Genomic DNA, 19,534 nt, shown 5'->3' with positions numbered 1-19,534 from the left:
TTTTGGGATTAAAATTGCTATAAGATACTATTCAAATTGTTAAAAGTCAAAGCAAACCACCAACTATTTTGGTGTCAGAGGTCTCAGGTGGTCTTTCCTTAATCATTAACTGAAAGAGAGGAGAGACACTATAGAGAAAACAGCACCACTTGATGTTAACTAGATGTCTAACTACCCAGTGGTTTCTGACTCAATTCATAGTGAAGGGATCCCCCCAATACTGGAATAAGACTAGAAATATGGAGTGTTAAAGGAAACCCTTTGTCACAGTCACACCATCTTCCCAGATGAGCCAAGATCAGGGTCCTTCTTCTCTCCTGTTTGGGTGATCCTAGATCCTTCAAGGAAGTGATGGGCATAGAGCTTTCCATCAGCTGTAGCTGACTCAAAGGCTGCAGGCTTGCAATGGGCACGCAAGCGAGGCACTGAATGAAAACTCACCGTAACTCGTGACATCTGGCTTGTACTCATCACTATCCAGAGCACCATTCATGAAGCCAAAGTTGGTGCCCCCATGGAACATGTAGAGATTGATGGATGCTCCTGTTTTGAGGACTTCTGCTACAGAATTCACCATATCTGTAAAGGAAGGAAAACTCCCAACAAGGGCTCCGAGCATCACGAATCAAGAAGCTAGTAGAACAGAGTATGGACTGAACATGCGAACAATTCAAGAATTTCAAATTGAGCATTTTGTTTACAATCACCCTCCTCTCCCAATGCTTCATGAGCCCAATTCATGTCTTGGGTAACTCCAGTCACTTACAACTACACCTCTACCTGATATAACGCGACCTGATATAACACGAATTCAGATATAAAGCGGTAAAACAGCGCTCCGGCGGGCGGGGCTGCGCATGCCGGCGGATCAAAGCAAGTTCGATAGAACGCGGTTTCACCTATAACGCGGTAAGACTTTTTGGCTCCCGAGGACAGCGTTATATCGGGGTAGAGGTGTACCTTCTATAGGGCAGCCTTTCCACTTGAAATGTTCTGCAGGAATCATTCATACACACCCTGTCCGAGAGAGCCTGCATTCCCAACTCAGGCAAAGTGATCATTGACTTCAGTGGGAATTCTGCCTAGGCAAGGACCTTGATCAACTATACTGATTACAGAGTTACACAGAGAATTGCACAGGGAAGAGACAGGTTATTTTAAATGCATTATGTCATGACCAAATTATTTAAGTTTTCTTTATTTTTTTACCTTGCTCCTTAATATATGAACTGAAGTGGGACACGACACTTTTGGAAGTACTAGGCTTGCATGAGGTTTATGTTGACCATATCACCCACAAAAGATAAAATAATCTTGTTGGAGTGAAAACCAATCTATTTACTATGCATATAATGTAATGACAGAGCGATCACAAAATCCTCATGTCATTTTTACTTCTGCCGTAGTATACATATGCAGAATTGAGTCCCTTAGAAATTTCCAATTTGCACAAGATAGGGACGAAGTAGCTAAGGCACTGGGCTAGGAGTCAGGAGATCTGCGTTCTATTCCCAAATCTTCCAGAGACTCGCTCTGTGACCTAGGCAAAGTCATTTCGTCTCTCTGTGCCTCAGTTCCCCATCTTAAAAAGGGGCTAACACTATTTCCCTATCCATATGGGTGTTGGAAGAATATATTCATTAATGAGAGTGAGGCACTCAGATTCTGTGGTGACAGGAGCCACATAAAAATGTAGATCACTAGAACAAAGCCATTTGACTCCTGTTAACACCACAACCTGCCTTAAAATTAAGTACCATGCAACATTGAAAATTTAGGAAAGATGGTCTATAGGTGGCCATTTTCACTAGTCCAGTATCAATTATTTTTTTTCCCCAAGCAACAATACTGAGCGTATTCTAAAGCACCTTTCATCTTGGGATCTCAAAGTGCTTTACGGGCCTGCTCCAATGCACATTGAAGTCAATGGAGAATCTCCCACTGATTTCAGTGGGCAATGATTTGCCCCTATGACGACCCACACCCCTGAGAAGGTAGGGAGATAGGAAACAGTGGAGGAGGTGAAATAAAACCCAGGAGTCCTTTCTAATATCCTCACAGGGACTATCCTTCTTTCCTTTCCCTTCCACCTTATCTCTAACCCCAATTTAAAAAATCCTTCTACAATCCACATAACTATCAGTTCTTCACCATATTCATTAGCTTGTATGTTGTATCCACATCACCTACTCTTTGTTTGTCTCTTCAGACTGTAAATTCTTAAGGGCAGAGATTGTCTCTTTTCTGTGTTTGTACAGCCCCTAGCACAATGGGTGGTTGTGATCCAGTTGAGGCCTTTTGGACACTGCCATAATATAAAGATCAACTGCTAATATCAATGTTTAAATCCAGATTGGTTGTTTTTCTGAAAGCTCTGCTCTAGGAATTATTTTGGGGCAGTTCTCTGGCCTGCGTTATACAGGAGGTCAGACTAGATGATCACAATGGGCCTTTCTGGCCTTGGAATCTATGCAACTACTCCTTGCACTAGCTTGTTGATATGCTAACTTGACATTGACAGGGATAAAAAAGCCAAAAAAAACCAACACCACAGCAATGTGTGAATCCACTAAAAAGGTTATAAATTTTACAGGCATTTGCTCAGAGCTAGGGGCATCGCTGGATAGGAAACTTGATGGAGACAGCATTACTGTGCTACGTTTGTTGACAGCAATTTATACTGCAATAAATCCTAAGTGTGTGATGATAATATATGGTGCTCACCATCTGCATCAAAGATATTATGAGGGCCACCCCAGCTATCAAACCATCCAGTCCAATACTCCATCACCATCTTCGGCTTATTTTGCTGTTATAAAAACAAAAGACAGAATTACATGGATGGGGGGGGGTATGGTGATCCAATGCTCACCCTTGTTTTCCAGAGGCTCATCATCTGAGTGCTGTTGGAGGAAAAGACCCTTAAAAGGGTTTCTTCCCAAGCTTACAGAAAAGATCTAGAGATAAAACCCTGGGCAAGCAAGACATAGAAACACCTAGGACAGATGGGCAAAGCAGAGCCTGCAGCATATACAGTCTCCTACGATCACACCACCAGAAGCGAAACACAAAGCAACGCAAAAGAACAGGTGACACCAAATGGTTCCACATATCAAGGCTTTGAGCAACTGGAGCAAAAAACAAGCCATTTATAAACGTCTACTTATCAGCCACGCCACTGCAGTTTACGAGTTTGCAGGTGTGCTGTAGCCAATGCTTGCCAAGGTGGGAACAGCAGACCTTAGCGACTTAATGCCTTTTTAATGCTGCATATGGCGATGGCAGGAAAGCATTAGCCTTTGCAGGAATTAGGTCTTCATTAAAAAGCAATTTCTTCCCATTTGTCATGGCTTGCCAGCTCCTTTACCGCCTGTGGAATTCCGCTTGGCCCCATCACACCAGACAGTACCATGTGCGATCACTCGTCAGCACGCACCATTCAGGATGTTTACTAATAATCAAGGCAATTTCACCTTGTGTTTGATGGGTGGGGGGTTATCTGATGCTATGTGAAGGGGATACGGTAAGTAGAATTACAGAAAATCATGTTCCATTAGCAGAATACAATTACAGGTGCCTGCAATGTTCTAATTGCTCCAGGTTCAGACCAGCTCTTGATAAAACACAGTCTCAATCAGTTTTAGACAAAACAGTCAAACAGGGCATTTAATCAGCGCCTGGAATAGAGACCGTATCAAGGACAAACAAAAATATGATTCAGACTCCCTAAGAACACGCACAGTCAGCCCTCCAACCCCTATAATTAACTAGTGTTGCAGAGGGAGTGCTGTTCTCCAAGGGTCACGCAGTACCTTGTGATCAGCAATGACTATGAGGTTGGTGAAGAACATGCTAGTTCTTGCTCCAGTGCCAGCTCAGAATGGCAAGGCCAATTACAGCAGAACCTCTCTAGCCTGTGGGTCAGGTTAAAATGGTTGGATTTGCTTCGCAAAGTTTCCAAGAATGTGAAGTCCCGATTAGGTTCCCAGCTGGAAAACGGGGAGATGAGAGAACAGACAGGCCACAGCCCAGGGACACAAAGCATTTCTGCCAATCTTTCCAGGCTGGCATTTAGGGGAGAAAGGGAAAGTGGTGGAGGAGGAGGAGGGAAGAGTGTGCAATCAAAGAGGAGATTGTCATCATTTAAAAAAATAAAACTTGGTCCCATTTCGCTGCTGTGGCATCTCACAACCAGGCTGCAATCTGAGTGAAGGGCTCATTCACCAATTCGCCAGCCCTTTACATCTCTTACATCTCTGACACTGCAGGGCATCTGGGGCACTCGGGTGAGACACTAGACTGGAGTACACCCCTGCAAATGAACAGCGTTAAATAAAACGCCATGCAGGCAGTGTTGCTGGGATGGCAGGGGGTGCCCTGGGATAGGATCCTGTACAAGGTGCTGTCATAAAGCCAATACGCAGGCATGTCTGCAAGGAGACAGAATCCCATTGAGTCAAACTGCCTTCTGATCAGTTTTGGACCTGGATACCCAAGTCTTTAGAGAGAAAAGACCGTTAGAATGGTGAATCACCCCAGGTGAAGGCAGGAATGAAGCTACTACTGTTTGCTTGACACAGACTCAAGACATCACCTCCACCGCCCCACTATATCAGTTACAAAAGTGGCAAAGTACAGTACACAATGGGTTAATCCAGTGCTTGGTGTCCTTTGCTTAGATTTGATTTGGGTCAGAAATCTAATAGAGTTCACCACCTTAGCTTATCCATAAATCTGGCATTACAGGCTTATAATGGAGGCGTGAGGGCTGCAGGTCAGGACTGAGGTGCATTGGCAAAGCTGGGTGGGACCCTGGACTGGAACAGCAGGTGGTGGGGGCATTGCAGGTGAAGACTGGAACTTGCTGGCAAAGCTGTATAGCAGCGAAGATTGAGATAGCAGGGGAGGAGCGAGGTAGGATGGCAAAGCTAGAATAATAGAGGAGAGAGCAAACAGCAGCGACACATACCAGGCCCAACCCGTTCATGGAGTCCATTCCATGAACTCTATAATCCAGATCCCTTTTTCAACTGCCAGAACCTGCTGTTCAAAGGCACCTAAGTAGAGAACCCGGTTTTCAAGCTTGAGTGGCTAAATTAGGGAGTCCAGTTCTCAAACTGACAAGCAGGAACATTTAGAGACATGCCTAAATGGCTGGTGGAGCCCATCAACTATGGACTCATGCACCCAAACTTCCCCCTGAAGCTGCTGTAATGAGCTGCCGTGTTGAATTTGCTTTACCAGAGGAGACCGAAACCTCTATTACTGTGCACTGGCCCCACCGCAGGGGCTGCAGCGCAGCACAGCCTGATTGGCAGCTCACTAGCCCCCCGATGATTAAATACTTCTGAAAAGACATTGCTCAGCCTGACCCTGACTTGGCGGGCTGTGTCATAGGCACAAGACTTTTATTTTTATCCTGATCTCGGCATGGCTGTGACTGTGTGTGAACCAAGCAGCTTGGCAAACAGAAGGAGCCTTCACTCTGCTTTGTGAATTCACTTGGTTTAAGAAACACTTAGTCCACCCCAAAAAAAAAATTATACACAGGGAATTTAAACTTTAAATTACCCTTAATCCCTCGGATATTTAGTACGAGTCCAAAGAACCTTCCCATCACCTCCCCATTAACAAACACTTGAGGGGATAAGATTTCTGGCTTTCTGAGATAGCTGGCAACAATTAACCTTTACAGGACAGTAGAGAAGGTATTTCAAGCCAGGAACAGACCAATGCCCAGGCTCCTGTGGGTCAGGCAGAATAGCACAATCCTCTTTAAAGGAAACCACAAGTATCAGGCTATTTCCACTTGGATAAAGAGCCCTCAAGCTGCAGGTAATAAGGTCTCCAGTTCCGAGATCCAGTGGTACCTGCACATTAATACTCAGAAGCAGAGAGAACGCGGAGACTAGGAATGCTGCCAAAGCAGTCAGGCCCAACTCCCTGCTGCCAAAGTGAAATTATTCTGGCCTCTCTTCAGTGGATCAATAGCTGCGTATGTCATGGAACAATGGAATCCCAGGTGAGGGGAGTCAGATCAGGACCTGGAAATAGTAAATCTGCTCACAGATCCCAAGGGCTCCACCAGCAGAACACTTCAGAATGCCATCCCCTCTTCCCACCAGTAAGCAAGAGGCACTCGGTTATGGCTGTGACGGACACGCTTGCCAGATAGGCCGCTGTGGAGTCCTGCCTTCTCCTGCCAAAACTTGTTCACTTTAATTGTTTAATCGATCACTCAATATTAGAAAAAGGAATTACCAGACGTTCGAATCTGTTAAGCACTAAAAAGGACAGACAAACACAGACCTCATGCTGCAAATTCAATCTGGGCAGGGGGGATAATTTAATCACACGTCACTGGTGGCTTTGTGATGTAGCAAGTCTATCGGGGACATCTCAGCATCTTGCTTTTGCACCACACTCATTCCCACCATGCCATTTCCTCGAGATGCAGCTGGACTAGTGCCCCGCTATCCAAACACCATATAATTTAACAACAGGGAAGGCGGAGGGCTGGCTGTTGAATACCCAACCCATATCTAAATCTGCATTTTGCAAACAGCCTGTACCTTTTTATACAGTGCTACCCACGTTTTCCATATTCTCAGTAACCTGGAGGTTGGCTGTCCCCCCTCAGGGTTGCAATGACTGCAGCTGTGCTCTTGAAAAGCTGTGGGCTTCTATCCTGGACATCTAATCCCTGTGAGGCTGAAACTAAACTCTTAAGAGTTCTGAAGCTCCCAGCTGCCCAACCCTCCAATTTCATGAGTATCCATTAATATTATGAAATTAGGATTCACCTGTAATGGGCTGAACCAGAACCTTAGATCCAAACATCCATCATCTTTGAGGCATTCAAAATTCAGAGCTTGATCTGTAGCCTCTCTCTCTGCATTATACCAGAGCCAGGCCTCAGCTGTAGAAATTCTGATGCAATGGCATACACGCTATCCCTCAGCTTTCCCAAAGATAGATCCCAGGTTGCAAACACTAGCCAAGCTCCACAACCATACGGGAAAGCAAGCAGTAAGTGAGCATTGGGGTGCAGCCTCATTAAGATCCCATCCAACTTCCACTGAAATCAATGGGAAACTTTCCATTGACTTCAAAGGGATTTGGCCCTAAGGGAAGGAGAGCCTGGAGCATCCACCACAAAAGCAAGGTATCAGTGCTTGGATGCCACTGTTTCAATGATAAGAATAGGCTGAACAAAGACACATCTTCTCATCTTACCTGTACTGTGTCCAGATAGTCCAGGAAGCTGGAATCCTTCTGAAAGTTAAGAGTGGCCAAAACTGTTGAGAAAGAAGAGTCTTCAGTAGTGCTGAAAAGTAATCAATCCCCTCACCTGATAGAATGTTTCCATATACCAGGATGGGGCATCAACCCATCACCAACTCAGAGGGAAAATAAGCCAATTACTGAATCATTAACACAACATCCTGCAGCACACCTGGGTGCTCCTTGGAGGTCTCCGATCCAAGTCCTGACCTACCATGAAGCTTCTCAGCTTGTGGACTTCACTGAATAGCCCACCCCATGGGGTATCCCAAGGCTTAATTAGCGTCCGTAAAGCACTTGGAGATCCTTGGATGAAAGGCACCACAAAGGAGAACTGTTATTATTAGAAATCGTATCTGGAGGCAATTCTGATCTCCCAGGCTTTTGCTGCAGGATACTCTATCCCTGGCAGAGGCTTACAGCTTAACGGTTCTGTGGGGGTAGGTGAACAAGAGCAGGGATTCAGAAACCGCAATACGAATGAGCTGGATAGATCTCCCAATTAAAGTCTACATCTCAGCAGGGAGACACACCAGTGTTTCACCGGAAACAAGCCGACAGCTAGATTATGCTCATTGCATGCTGGGTGAAAGGCACTACATAGTCCAGGAGAACTAGTGCACATAGCTCTTTGACAAGGACCTGTCTTTGGAACAGAGTACACCGCTGCCCAGTAACCAATATTCCTCAACACAGCAGGGGCTGTGGTGTGAAGAATGCTTAACTCTTCTCTTGCCCTTGCCTGACATTTAAGACCCTCCAGTCCAAGAGCTCGGCGATGTAAGGAGCAGTGGTACAAGTAGCGCTAATACAGAAGTACATTATTCCACAATAATCTAAAAGAGAGCTGGCATCAGCTCCAGCCCCTGTTCGGTCAAGCACAATGATTCAAACAGAATATTTACAAGAGGCAGAGCCAGCATTTCACCATTTTTACCTTGATTTTCACAGATTTCTGTAACCAATGTGCAAACCCTGAGACTTTGGTACGGATGAGTAAGTCATTTCTTTTGCAAGAACAAAACACGAGTTTACTGCTGGTGGAACACACTGGTTGAAAGCCCTGGAGACAAGGTGCCCAGTATTGCTTTCAGTGCAAATCAAGAACTCCACTGAAACTGGTGGGAGAACAAAATCAAGCCCAAAGCCGCAAATCAAGTAAACCACGGGCAGCAGCAGGGTAAGCTTTACGCACATCCCACCCTAGTGCACTTCAGTTCTGACCTGGAGGGACCAGGAGTTTGGATTCTGTGGCCCATTTAGCCCTTAGGTTCACTGTCAAGACTGCCAACAAGGTTGCCAATTAGTGCAGAGAGTGTGATGGTAGTTTATATGGGAAGAGGCCACCAGTCCACTAGGAATTAGCAATATATTGCTGAGCAGCTATCAAAGACACTGGGGAGCGACAGAGCTAACCCAGATATAATGGTGAGCTAGCTAACTAGGTTCTCTGGAAACTCTCCTTCCCTGTCCAAAGCACCTCCCATCTTCAGGGAGTACAAGAGGCAGCTTTTGCTAGGATGGCCCAATAACAGCCACCCACAGCCCCGTGTCTACCCCCTTGGTGAAAATTGTAACAGATCATCTCCCTGCCTGATGAACTGGGTTGGATGCTGGGAATTGCTGTGCGGGAGATACTTTACCCTACTCCAGCCTGTGGAGAAGTACTGAAGCTTTGCCACGCCAGCCTCAGGGTTCAAGGAGCCTCTGCAGCTCTTGCACCTCCTTCCTTAGCCCAGGTCGATGGCTGATGGATCCATACAGACAGCGAGCTACAGGCTTCAATGCTACCCCCAGAGAGCTGCAACATATGGCATATGCTGTGTCCAGGGGTGTGGAGGGGATGCACACCACGAGAAGCCTTGCTCCCACCACTGCACTGATTCTGCTGCCAGCACGGCCCTTTACGGCCACAGAGTAGGGGCTAGGAGAGAACTACCAGACTGGCTATGACACCCTGGGGCAGATGCCCTTCCATAATGGATATTCTTCTCTGCAAGGCACCTGTCAGCCACTAGCATGAATGGGACTCAGGCACACATTTTAAAAGGAAACCAAGCCTCCACTGACAAGAAGAGTGAACCAGGCCTCAGGACCATGGCTTTATACTCCTCTCCAGCCTCATGACCGCAGTTTCTCCTCTCATCTTTCTGCCTATTTCCACAGCAGATTCTATTACCTTCTCTTTTGTGCTTTCAGCCATCTTGCTGTTGCTGCAGCATCACTTGAAGCCCTAGTTATTCCGCGTTCCTGATTACTTGACATGTTGACTCTAATGAGCAGATTGTTATGACATCTAAAAGGCGAATTGGTATCAAAGCCCTCTCATCACACAGCCCTCTGGAAAAAGACAACTCCGCACGAGAGAAAACTCCAAGGCAGTAAACATTCCCAGGGAAGGCAAAGAGTGCTAAAAAGGGGATTTCCACCCCCACCCCTTCCAAATGCTGAGCTCACTGGCAGGGAGAGAGTGACCCTGTGTGGACAAGACTGGAAACTGCTGCAGTTGAAAGGAAAATTGGAACAGGCTACATTAAGTCGGGGTGCAACTCGACAAGCTTCAGAGTTACACCAAGAATGCATCCCCCCCGCCTCCTTATATTTATTTAAAACATAAGAGCAAAGATCACTTTTATTGTGTGATCTCCATGCAGTTCTCTCTGGACTGAACTTCAGCAGCATTTGTGACTAAGGCTATGATTTAGCTACGGGTATTTTTAGTAAAAGTCATGGGCAGGTCACGGGCAGTAAACAAAAAGTCATGGCCCGTGACCTGGCCGTGACTTTTACTAAAAATACCCCTGACTAAATCATAGTTGCTGGGTGTAGGGGGGGGTGCTCCTGCTGCTCTGGGAGTGGGTGGGGGAGGCTCCAGCGCGCCACTGCTGCTGGTGGGGGGGGGGGGGGAGGGGAGTGGTCTGGGACCCTGCTGCTGCTGCTCTGGGGGTGGAGGGGTGGCCCGGGGCCTTGCCGCTGCTCCTGGACTGCTGCTCTGGGGCTGCCTGAGCAGCGGCCAGTGTGGCTGGCCCCAGGCCAGCCCAGCTGCTAGGGCAGCCCTAGGGTCAGCCACACCTGCTGCTGCAGAAGTCACGGAGGGCCTGGAAAGTCATGGAATCCGTGACCTCAGTGAAAGACTCGCTGCCTTACCTGTGACTAACATAGCCCTGGGACCTGCAAACCGTTACACAGGTGAGTAATCATTACTCAGGTGGGTAGCCCCGCTGATGTCAATAGTGAAGTGATTAAGGGCTAGCTGCAGGATCAGGCACGGAAAAAGCAACATCTCAATACGATACTGTAACACCATCAAATGCAGAACACAGAAACCGGAGCTCATGCACTTGGGTTTCTGTATGGCTAGGTGCTAAACTGGGTTTCTAGGAGTTATTTTCAGGGAGATTATAGCTCGTTAGGAGGATTGATTTTTTATGTGATTTATACCACAAAAGTCAACTTGTTCCTCCCTACTCCTCTTCGCACCACAAAAGCTCCACGCTCTAGGGACAAGCACACAGACGCCACAGTAACCCACGGCTAGCCAGCCTGCTCCTCCACAAACTATTTTCAACCCTCTCAGAATGGTAAATTTCAGTCTCCCATTTTAGCTTTTAATGAGGCCTTCTGACTTTGAACCTAAAATCCAAAATCCTAACAAAAGGCGATCGCACATTTAATAATTGTTAGGGTAACTAGTGCTTACATGTAGGCATTTGTAATGTGTTAAATTGAAATAAATAACTAGGGCAGTATTTTTAGCATCGACCGCAATTTCAACCTCTTTGCTCAACACCTCTTGGTATCTGATTCTCTTACATCTTCCGAAGAACTCTAATGGAAGTTGCAGATGCCCCTCACCAAACAGGACGAGGTAGCTATATATGGCTAAACCTTATTATATCCAAGCTGTTCATCCCTATCAGCCCTCGACTCCTCCACATTGTCTGGAAAGTGCTATAGAGCTCCTCAGTGCTTCAACGGGTTGTATAGCCACGGTGCCCCTCTGCTGCCACCCATATCCCGGTCATACACTGAAAATGAGTGTGCACGAAGCTCTTTGGGACTCCCTTTTCGCTCTGTTTGTACAACATCTAGCACAACGGGGCCCTAGTCCTCGACTTGTGCTCCTACGAGCTAACGCAACACAAAAATTAATAAATAATAAAGCTGTACCTAAGGAAATGCACCTCCCCTCATTTAAGGCATCAATCTTTTCCACCATTCCAGACTAGAAGAGTAGCTTTAACTTTTCCCCTTGAAAACCATGGCAATGCCACATACCTCCTTCCACGTAGCCAGCGGACAGTCCATCCCTGTTGTCAGAAGTCATCAACAGTTCCACAATCCCTCTGTCTAACAGGGCCTACATTAAAAAAAAAAAAAAAAATCATTGTGCTGGGACCTGAATGTACCATTTCACCAGCACACTAAGGAGGTACAGTTCAGAATCATCTTTCTTCGGGGTGGAGGGAGGAAGATAGGGGACAGACCTCTTACCCGGGACGCTTCCAAAACTATTTTTCGTCCATCCAAAGAAATGGAGGAAGTTTCATCTGGGGCCACAGCTGTGGACTTCACAATAAAGCACTGTGCTACTTTCTGGCCAAAATGGGCTATGCAAATATCAAACCACATCTTATTCCTGTTTTCATTGAAGTTAATGGCAAAATCCCCATTCATTTCAATGGGAGCAGGCTCCTTCCCTTTGACATGCTGTCAAACTTTACTACAAGAAGAGAAGTGGTTGAAATATATATATTTTGAAGCTACCACAGCCCCCTATTCTGCCTCCCTTCATTTTTTTTGTCCCAGTGAGATTCTTTATTTGACCGGATTGGCCCTCCCAAATTTCAGGATTACGTATCCCTGTTGGGCAATATTTTGAACATATCTGGTAATTCCGCTGCTTCCAACTCCAAGGGCAATATAGGGGAAGGAGGCAAAGAAGAACAGTCTGCCTTCCTACCATTTAATATAGAAGACCAGGGTGGGTTAGCAGAATCCCAAGTAATGGACACAGCTCTCATTCATTTCTGGGCAAAGGTCATAGGTCACTATGCCAAGGGAATCCCTGAACGGTAAGCTCTGAATGGTGACTTCTCTTAGTTCTCCATTCTACTTTTACCATATAGTAAAATAGGGATAAATACATATCAGTCTGAACCAGTTACCTGCAAGGATTCATTAGCTAATGTCTGTAAAGCACTTACACGATGAACATTTACATATTGCACAAAGGAAGGTTACATTAAATCAATGTTGTGACTGAGAACTTAGAGAGACAAATTTCAGAGATACATTGGCCTGCTTCCAGTTTCTTTGCCAATCTCTGTTCATCATTATACTGCACTCGCTATCATGTTTAGATCTTAATGGACACTTGTAGTGGGGCAGAATTCAGTTACTGTGGGAATTTTGGAATTTCTCTCACTTGCACTTATTTAATAGTCCTAGAGTGCTGCATTAATGTTAGGTTTGTATTTATTTATTTATTTTACTTGGATGCAAATAAAAAAAAGGCAGCGAGTCGCTGCAGATTGAAATGCGTTATAGGATTTCAGGGTGCAACAGGAAAACCAGAATTAGAAACAGAGTCAAGGGCAGGCACAGGTGTATGTATTCAGATAATCACAGCAGCAGTATGCTCATGTACCTTGAGGAAGGTAGCTGCTGGTACAGAAAGTCATGACAAGGACACAGAGGGGTAAAGGTAGCACCTGACAGGGTGTGATGGAGAGTGGGAACTTAAGGGGCTGTTTTGTTTATGTTTTTTTAATTTAAATGTGAATTTTACAATGATTGCACCGTGTTAACAAACTCTAGTCAGTCTACAGTCACAGATGGGCAAAGGGAGGTGAAGTAACCAGCCCACCACACTCAAAACCCAGGGACCAAGCCAGGAACAGAACCCAGGAGTGTCTCTGCACCAACACTATACCACACTCTGATCCAAAGCGAAGAGCAGAACCCGGGAGTCCTGATTTCCTAGTCCCTCCTCTTTAACCACTAGACAACGCAGCCTCAGACAGGAGGTGTCACACGCAATACTAGACCGGAAGGAAATAGCCTTGAAAAATTCTATTCACCCACTCGTCTGGGGCATGCAATTTGTTTTGACAGGTGAGTGAAATATCACTAGTTCTTTCATCATCATAATCATAATGGTAAAGGTGAGCAAGCAGACTTTACACCTGTGCTGGTAAATTGTCAAGGCTGATCTCAGAGCAATGCAATAGTGCCACCTCCATGTCAGAGTGGTATAGGACCCAAACAGCCATTTACTTACATGCTCATCACTTGATATAAGAAGTGGGAGTGTGAACTAGACAGACTTTTTAAAATGGCTCTCACATTCTTTATTCAGGCTAGAAATCAACCTTCTAACCTCTTAACCAGGACATGTCATATTTAACCCTCCAAGGAGGTGAAGATTGAGTTAACGCAGGAGGGGAATAATTCAAAGAGGATTAGGAACCTCGCCACATGACTCCTTCAGTTGAATACTTGCAGGCTAGTTGGGAGGAATAAGATGGCCTGAGCCAGAACTAATCCAGTTAACTCTCCAACTGGCTTCTAGCACAAGGGAGCGGAAATACTTGCAAGGTTAAAGCAGGAGCTGCCAATGCCACGGCAGAAAAGCAGGGGACACATTGAGTTTATGGTGCAAACCTGGGCCTGAAAACACAATACTCTAGGGAGCGGGGTCTTAGGGGCAAAAAGAGAACTGTGCCACCTGTTTGAAGCCAAGGGATGTGTGGGAGGAGGTCAGTCTTTATCCACCCAACCCAAGATCTTAATAGTTACTCTGAATCTTACACATTTGCAGCACAAGCATTTGAAAACAGAACACCTCCCCCATAACAAACACACACACACACACACCAGGACACTGAGCAAGTAACTTCCCTCTTATACATAACAGGATTTTTAGATTCTCACGGAAAGATGACCCTCTGAGCAATAAAGTGGCCCCAGTTAATTGTCTGCACTGGCATGGGTATCGTGCCAGCAGCAGAGGTAAGCAAGTCAGCATGGCTCATATCTGATCCACCAGGGTAACACAGCCTCCTCAAGTCCACACCAGCTCTTTGCACCCAGACTGGGGCACAGTCTCTGCTTGATGAGGATGAGGGAGACCTTAGTCAAATTAGCCTGCCTGGCCAATGCTGAGCAGATTACAGAGGTTTCGGAGGAGGCTTGTCTCTGGCTCACAGAAACCGCTCCCCCAGGGAAGGCACTGGATCTGGCATGCCTCAGAACCACCGCAAAACTGCTTCTGGTGTGGAGAATGGGAACGAGCACAGCCAGGGGACAGCCTTGCCCAGGGCCAGGTGGGTAACCCTGTGTTTCTGGGAAGAGCTCAGGACGTGCAACGGTCAGCAGTGTCTGCAGCGAAGGGGTTAAACACGATCTCTTTCCCCACCCCAACCCCATCGAGATATAGGGGGGATCACTTCACCTGGTACAGGGACACGGGTATTGGAGCTTAGCTGGATCAGACACTGACCCTGCTGAGGCTCTCCAGGTGTGCTCAGGTGTCAGCAGAGGTTTGTAGGAGTGCAGGAAAGGAGGAAGCTAAAGAGCAGGCTCGGGAGGTGCCTGCTACAGGAAAGATTGGGAGTGCCAACATTACCGTTTTAATGTAGGTCAGGTACTGAGGGTCTTTGGCGTAGGAACCATATTCATTCTCCACCTGCACCGCGATGATGGGGCCTCCTTTCTTGTACTGTAGGGAGACAGGGGAGAAGCTGATCACCAGGTTCATGGTTTCTAACCCAGCTGAAAGTGGGGTTATACCAGCCCTGGGCTCAAGAAACAAATGTCTGCGAGGAGGAGAGGGGACTCACACTTCAGCAGTTAAGGTGGAAAAGCCTGTGCCTTCCAAGCGAGGGAAAACCTGCACTGTCGCTGCTGTGGGCGGGAGGAGGCGGGAGAGGAAGAGAGTAATCCAATGGGCGCGTCATCCTACTGCGCACCTTGCTCCTCCACAGAACTCAGTAAAAGATGAGCTAGGATTGCCCAAGTCCCCACTTAAAAGCAACTCACTAGATCTGAGAGACTACCATGGCCAGCTGCAGTATAGACTGGTTCATTAGGTGGAGTCAGCACGTTTGCCAGTTATCCTGTTGCCGCTGCATGAGTGGACTCTAATGCTTACAGCAGCCAAGTCCTGGAAAGAGAGGGTGATGCATCTTACTTGCCTGAAGAGGGACCACTCTGGCCATCAAGTGATCAAAATAGGCATCCACAGCCTCCGTGAAGCCCTTGTAGGTTGTTCTCAGTTGCATTTCTGGGTCTTGGAGTAGCCAGCTAGGAGAGAACAGAAGGAGAATCCTAGAGCAACCAGAAACTGTTCAGCAGAAGCAGCAGCAGTGGGAATCGATTGGGGACCCACTTCTGCTCCAGCCCGTATGCATTACTGCCACTCGCTTACACGTCACAGAGTTCAGGCAGAAAGAATTGCCATTTTTAGGTCATTTGGCTCAGCAAAAGCTCCATCCTGCAAGGTGCTGAGGGCTTCTTGAGAGGTGTTGAGCTCCCAGCGAGCTAGATGGGAGCTGACAGTACTCTACATCTCTCCAAAAGCACACAGCAGTATCAGACTCTAAGCTAGATATACTCAGGACATAATCATGGCCTGTACTTTTACCCAGTGCCTTCACACACAGATATTAGTGATTTTGCCCTGGATTCACATTAACTGTAGCATCCAACGTGCAGTTCAAGTGACTCATTAAATGACACATTGTAAAGTTTGCTTTATTCTCTCTTTAACTCACTCCCAGATCAAAACACACAGTTTCCAAGTCAAAAAGGCTTTTTCCTAGCAATAGTTCTGCAGAAGCATTTGGGATCTCAATGTCAAGCTGGATTATCTCTGTTTCAGACATCAGTCCCAATAATAAAGATCCTGCACCAGAAGTTTAGACATTAGTGTGGATAATAAAAGAGGCAGAACAGAAGCCAGTTTGCTCTCTCTGTGCTCTCTGCAGCGCTAACAGGAAAATGCTTGCTTCTGCCATTGGTTCAGCAGCAGTGACTCAAAGACACAGAAGGGGCAGATGTGCCAAATAATTACAGTCACTTTATATTTATCTAGCATCTTTTATGGCAGAAGGGGCATGTGAGTTTAAAATCCCTTCACCCATGACTGCAGGAGGAGACCCTGGAGGTGAAGACAGCAGCTATTTAGCAGCACAGAGCATTACACAGACATTTATGCCATGAATGGCAAAGGAATCCCATGAGACATTTGAGCATGTTTCATGTAAGAAACAATTGCTTTCCCGATCATAATCCTATTAAGTATGTTTACAATGCAAACCTCCACTTACATTTGTTAACGAGTCCAAATCAAGATTCTGGATTCTAATCACCCGTCACCCCCTCTGTCAACCCTGTACTTTGGAATATGCACTTGGGAGGCTCGGTCTCATTCCAATTCACATTCATGATATCTCATGGGCTAAGCCCTATATCTCAGAAGATAAAGAGGTTATTTGTTTTTGAGCTGGATCATTCTTGAGCTATCAGTGGGGAAAAAAAAATATGCCCTTGACAGAAAGAGGTGGGGGTGAATTGTGAGAGCAGCCTATGATCTCCAAAGTCTATAGTGACAGCGAGGAAGAGTATTCTTGAGTTTTCTGCATTCTTACAACCAATGCTCCTTCATAAAAATACATCCTAACCCAAGCTTCCAACACCTCCAAATCACCACCCCAAACACACAACGTCCTTTCAGCTGCTCTTCCCTTCACTTCTAGTGCAGGTTTACAGGATTTAATTGGTTTGTTTGGGATAACAAAGCAACAATCAATGTGTATCCAAGTGCAGTGTACTGCAGAGTAATTACAATCTAACCTCAGTAACTCTGCTCATTGCCGGTCCCTACAGGAGAAAGCCTGGGCTAATGGTAAGAGCAAGGATCTGAGAGTCAGAATTATTGGGTTCTACATCCCACTTTGCAACTGTATGACTCTGGCCAAGTCACAACCATGCTTTGCCTCAGTTTCCTGAACTGTAAAATGGGGATACTATTACTTACTTTATCAGGCAAAAGGGGCTCTCTGAGTGCAAAATATGCTACAACAGTGACCTGGGATCAGCTAATAATGCTGTCATTTTCGACTAATATTATTTCTAACCAACTGCTTCCTGTTATCACAAGCAGCTGTGGCATCATGAGTGATGGTGAAAGGATGGGACAAGAGAGCATCTCTGTAAGACATTCACAATCTCAAAACTCTACTTTAATTTTGATTCCCAGGCGGAAGCACATCCTGCTGCCACTTGGGCCCCCAGGCTTGCACAAAACAGTTTGTTGCATGTTGTGGCAAAGTGTTAAGGCAAAAGCCTCACATCGCGGCAGAAGGATACCCCAGGGGCCTTAATCAAAATCGTCTCCTGATAAAATTATGCTAATTGCATGAGATAGCCAAAACACTCTGAACTCATTTTGTCGGAGAGTAGGGAGAGCGTGAGTTGCAGCAAAGTGAGACGAGAAACGTGGGGAGAGATCATCCCAAAATTTCATCTGAGCCAAGCACCTCCACTGAGGTTAAAGCTCTGGTGAGCAAGACAAGGAAAGATAAACAAGTGGGACTGAATCTTGGCAGCTGTCCCATTGGGATCTGGTAACCAGGAGAGATTCTCAGTGCTTACGGGTTAGATTTGACTCTCAGAGGCTCTTACCATGACCAGGCTGCTGTAAACATGAGACTCCACTTATGCAGTGGCAGCCGGATAACTGGTAAATGTGCTGACTCCACCTTATGAACCAGCCGGAGCTGCCGCTGGCTAGGATAGCCTCACAGATCTAGAGAGTTGCTTGTAAGTGAAGGTTTTGTTGGTGGGGAAAAAGGTACTCAGGAGGACAAAGCTTTAAAAGAAGTTCTAATAGAGGGATGAGGGAACCATGGGACATTATTGCTCCCATCCACATCACGTGTGTGTCCCCATAGGGCTATTAAAATGAGCCCAGGGGTGAATGTATCCTTACATCAAGTTGCAAATATCACTATCTGTATTTTATAGATGGGAAAACTGAAGCATAAGGAAGGTAAATCTAAGTCACACAGTGAGTCAGAGATAGAACATGGCTCTCCTAATGCCAATTCTCTGCTCTAACCATTACACACCATAGCCTTTAAAAAACAAACCGTTCATAGACGAATTCTAATTCCAGGTCTATTGTTTGTAATGTTCTGAAAGGACCAATGACTGAGTGGGAATCTTTCTGCTATGGGACATGACCATCTCCTTGGAATAAACAGGCTGAAACATTTGATCATTTCCTAACGTTATTTCTGAATCTCTGCAGGAGGCTGGGCTGCATGACCCAGAGAGCTTGTGTGTTCCTATGGTCTTACAAACACAAAATATACACAGTTTGTCTTGAGTTAAGGGCTGAATGCCTGAGCATTTGAGTCAAACAAAGAACCCAAATCCACGTGACTACCATGCATACTCTTACCTGGGAAGACCACCAAGTTCCCATTCAGAGCAGATATAGGGTCCTGGACGCAGAATCACCCACAGTCCAACTTCAGCTGCCAAGGTAAGGAAGGCCCTAGGAGATACAGACAACATTAATTATTGGCTCGCTAAAAAAACACCTGGTTTCTGTGCATTCCTAATGCACCCAGGACCATGTTGTCTAGGCAGCAAAGTCAAAGGAAATAGTTTGATGTAACAACAATAGGAGGTGATTCCATATCAGTGGGTTTCGAAGGCCTCAAAAAATTAGAGGGGTAGTGGGCGCAGAGGCTTAATGCAGTCACATGATCGGCAGCAATACCATTATTCCATTTAACTGGCACTGCCCACCACCTGACTCCACACAACAGAGAGCTTCAGACCTAACCATGAAGGCAGACTGCCCAGAGAGTGAACTGAGCGGCCTCTACCCAGAAGAGAGAAATGATTCACCACTTGACAGATGGCACCAAGCACAATCACCACTCTCCCCCCACTTCCCACTCATGGTAAAGTCAGTGGGTGATGCTGAGAGTTAATGGATGACCTTCACTGTTGCTGAGGACGGAAGGGGAAGGGCAAGAGTAAGACAGCATATGGGGAGAGGAGGGCTTTTGGAAGGAGAACAGAGATTTATAATGGGCCTGTTACATCTTAACAAGCATGCAGGTAAACCGCCAACACAAACACAGGCTAACTACACACTTTTTGTGGATGTTTTGCATAGCTGAGACTTTAGAAAATGCTGCTCCAACCTAGAAGCGTCTAGTCAGATACT

The 19,534-nt window shown here is 46.1% G+C and overlaps 1 protein-coding gene across 2 annotated transcripts in view; it reads right to left on the bottom strand.

Annotated features, from left to right (window-relative positions):
• GLB1L2 (galactosidase beta 1 like 2) overlaps positions 1 to 19,534 on the bottom strand; it is a 49,181-nt gene that overhangs the window by 13,408 nt on the left and 16,239 nt on the right. For both annotated transcript variants that reach the window (XM_054005353.1, XM_054005354.1), the window contains 7 exons: positions 18,755 to 18,850; positions 15,483 to 15,591; positions 14,915 to 15,007; positions 11,563 to 11,644; positions 7,237 to 7,298; positions 2,725 to 2,809; positions 442 to 579 (listed from right to left, as the gene is read on the bottom strand). In XM_054005353.1, coding sequence (XP_053861328.1) covers positions 442 to 579; positions 2,725 to 2,809; positions 7,237 to 7,298; positions 11,563 to 11,644; positions 14,915 to 15,007; positions 15,483 to 15,591; positions 18,755 to 18,850 — 665 coding nt within the window. The remainder of the gene's footprint in view (positions 1 to 441; positions 580 to 2,724; positions 2,810 to 7,236; positions 7,299 to 11,562; positions 11,645 to 14,914; positions 15,008 to 15,482; positions 15,592 to 18,754; positions 18,851 to 19,534) is intronic.

The sequence above is a fragment of the Malaclemys terrapin genome, chromosome 15 (genome assembly GCF_027887155.1).
Source record: "Malaclemys terrapin pileata isolate rMalTer1 chromosome 15, rMalTer1.hap1, whole genome shotgun sequence".
NCBI classification, from domain to species: domain Eukaryota; kingdom Metazoa; phylum Chordata; order Testudines; family Emydidae; genus Malaclemys; species Malaclemys terrapin.
Note: the sequence above shows the minus strand (reverse complement) of the source record. Positions and strands in the feature narration are given on the sequence as shown.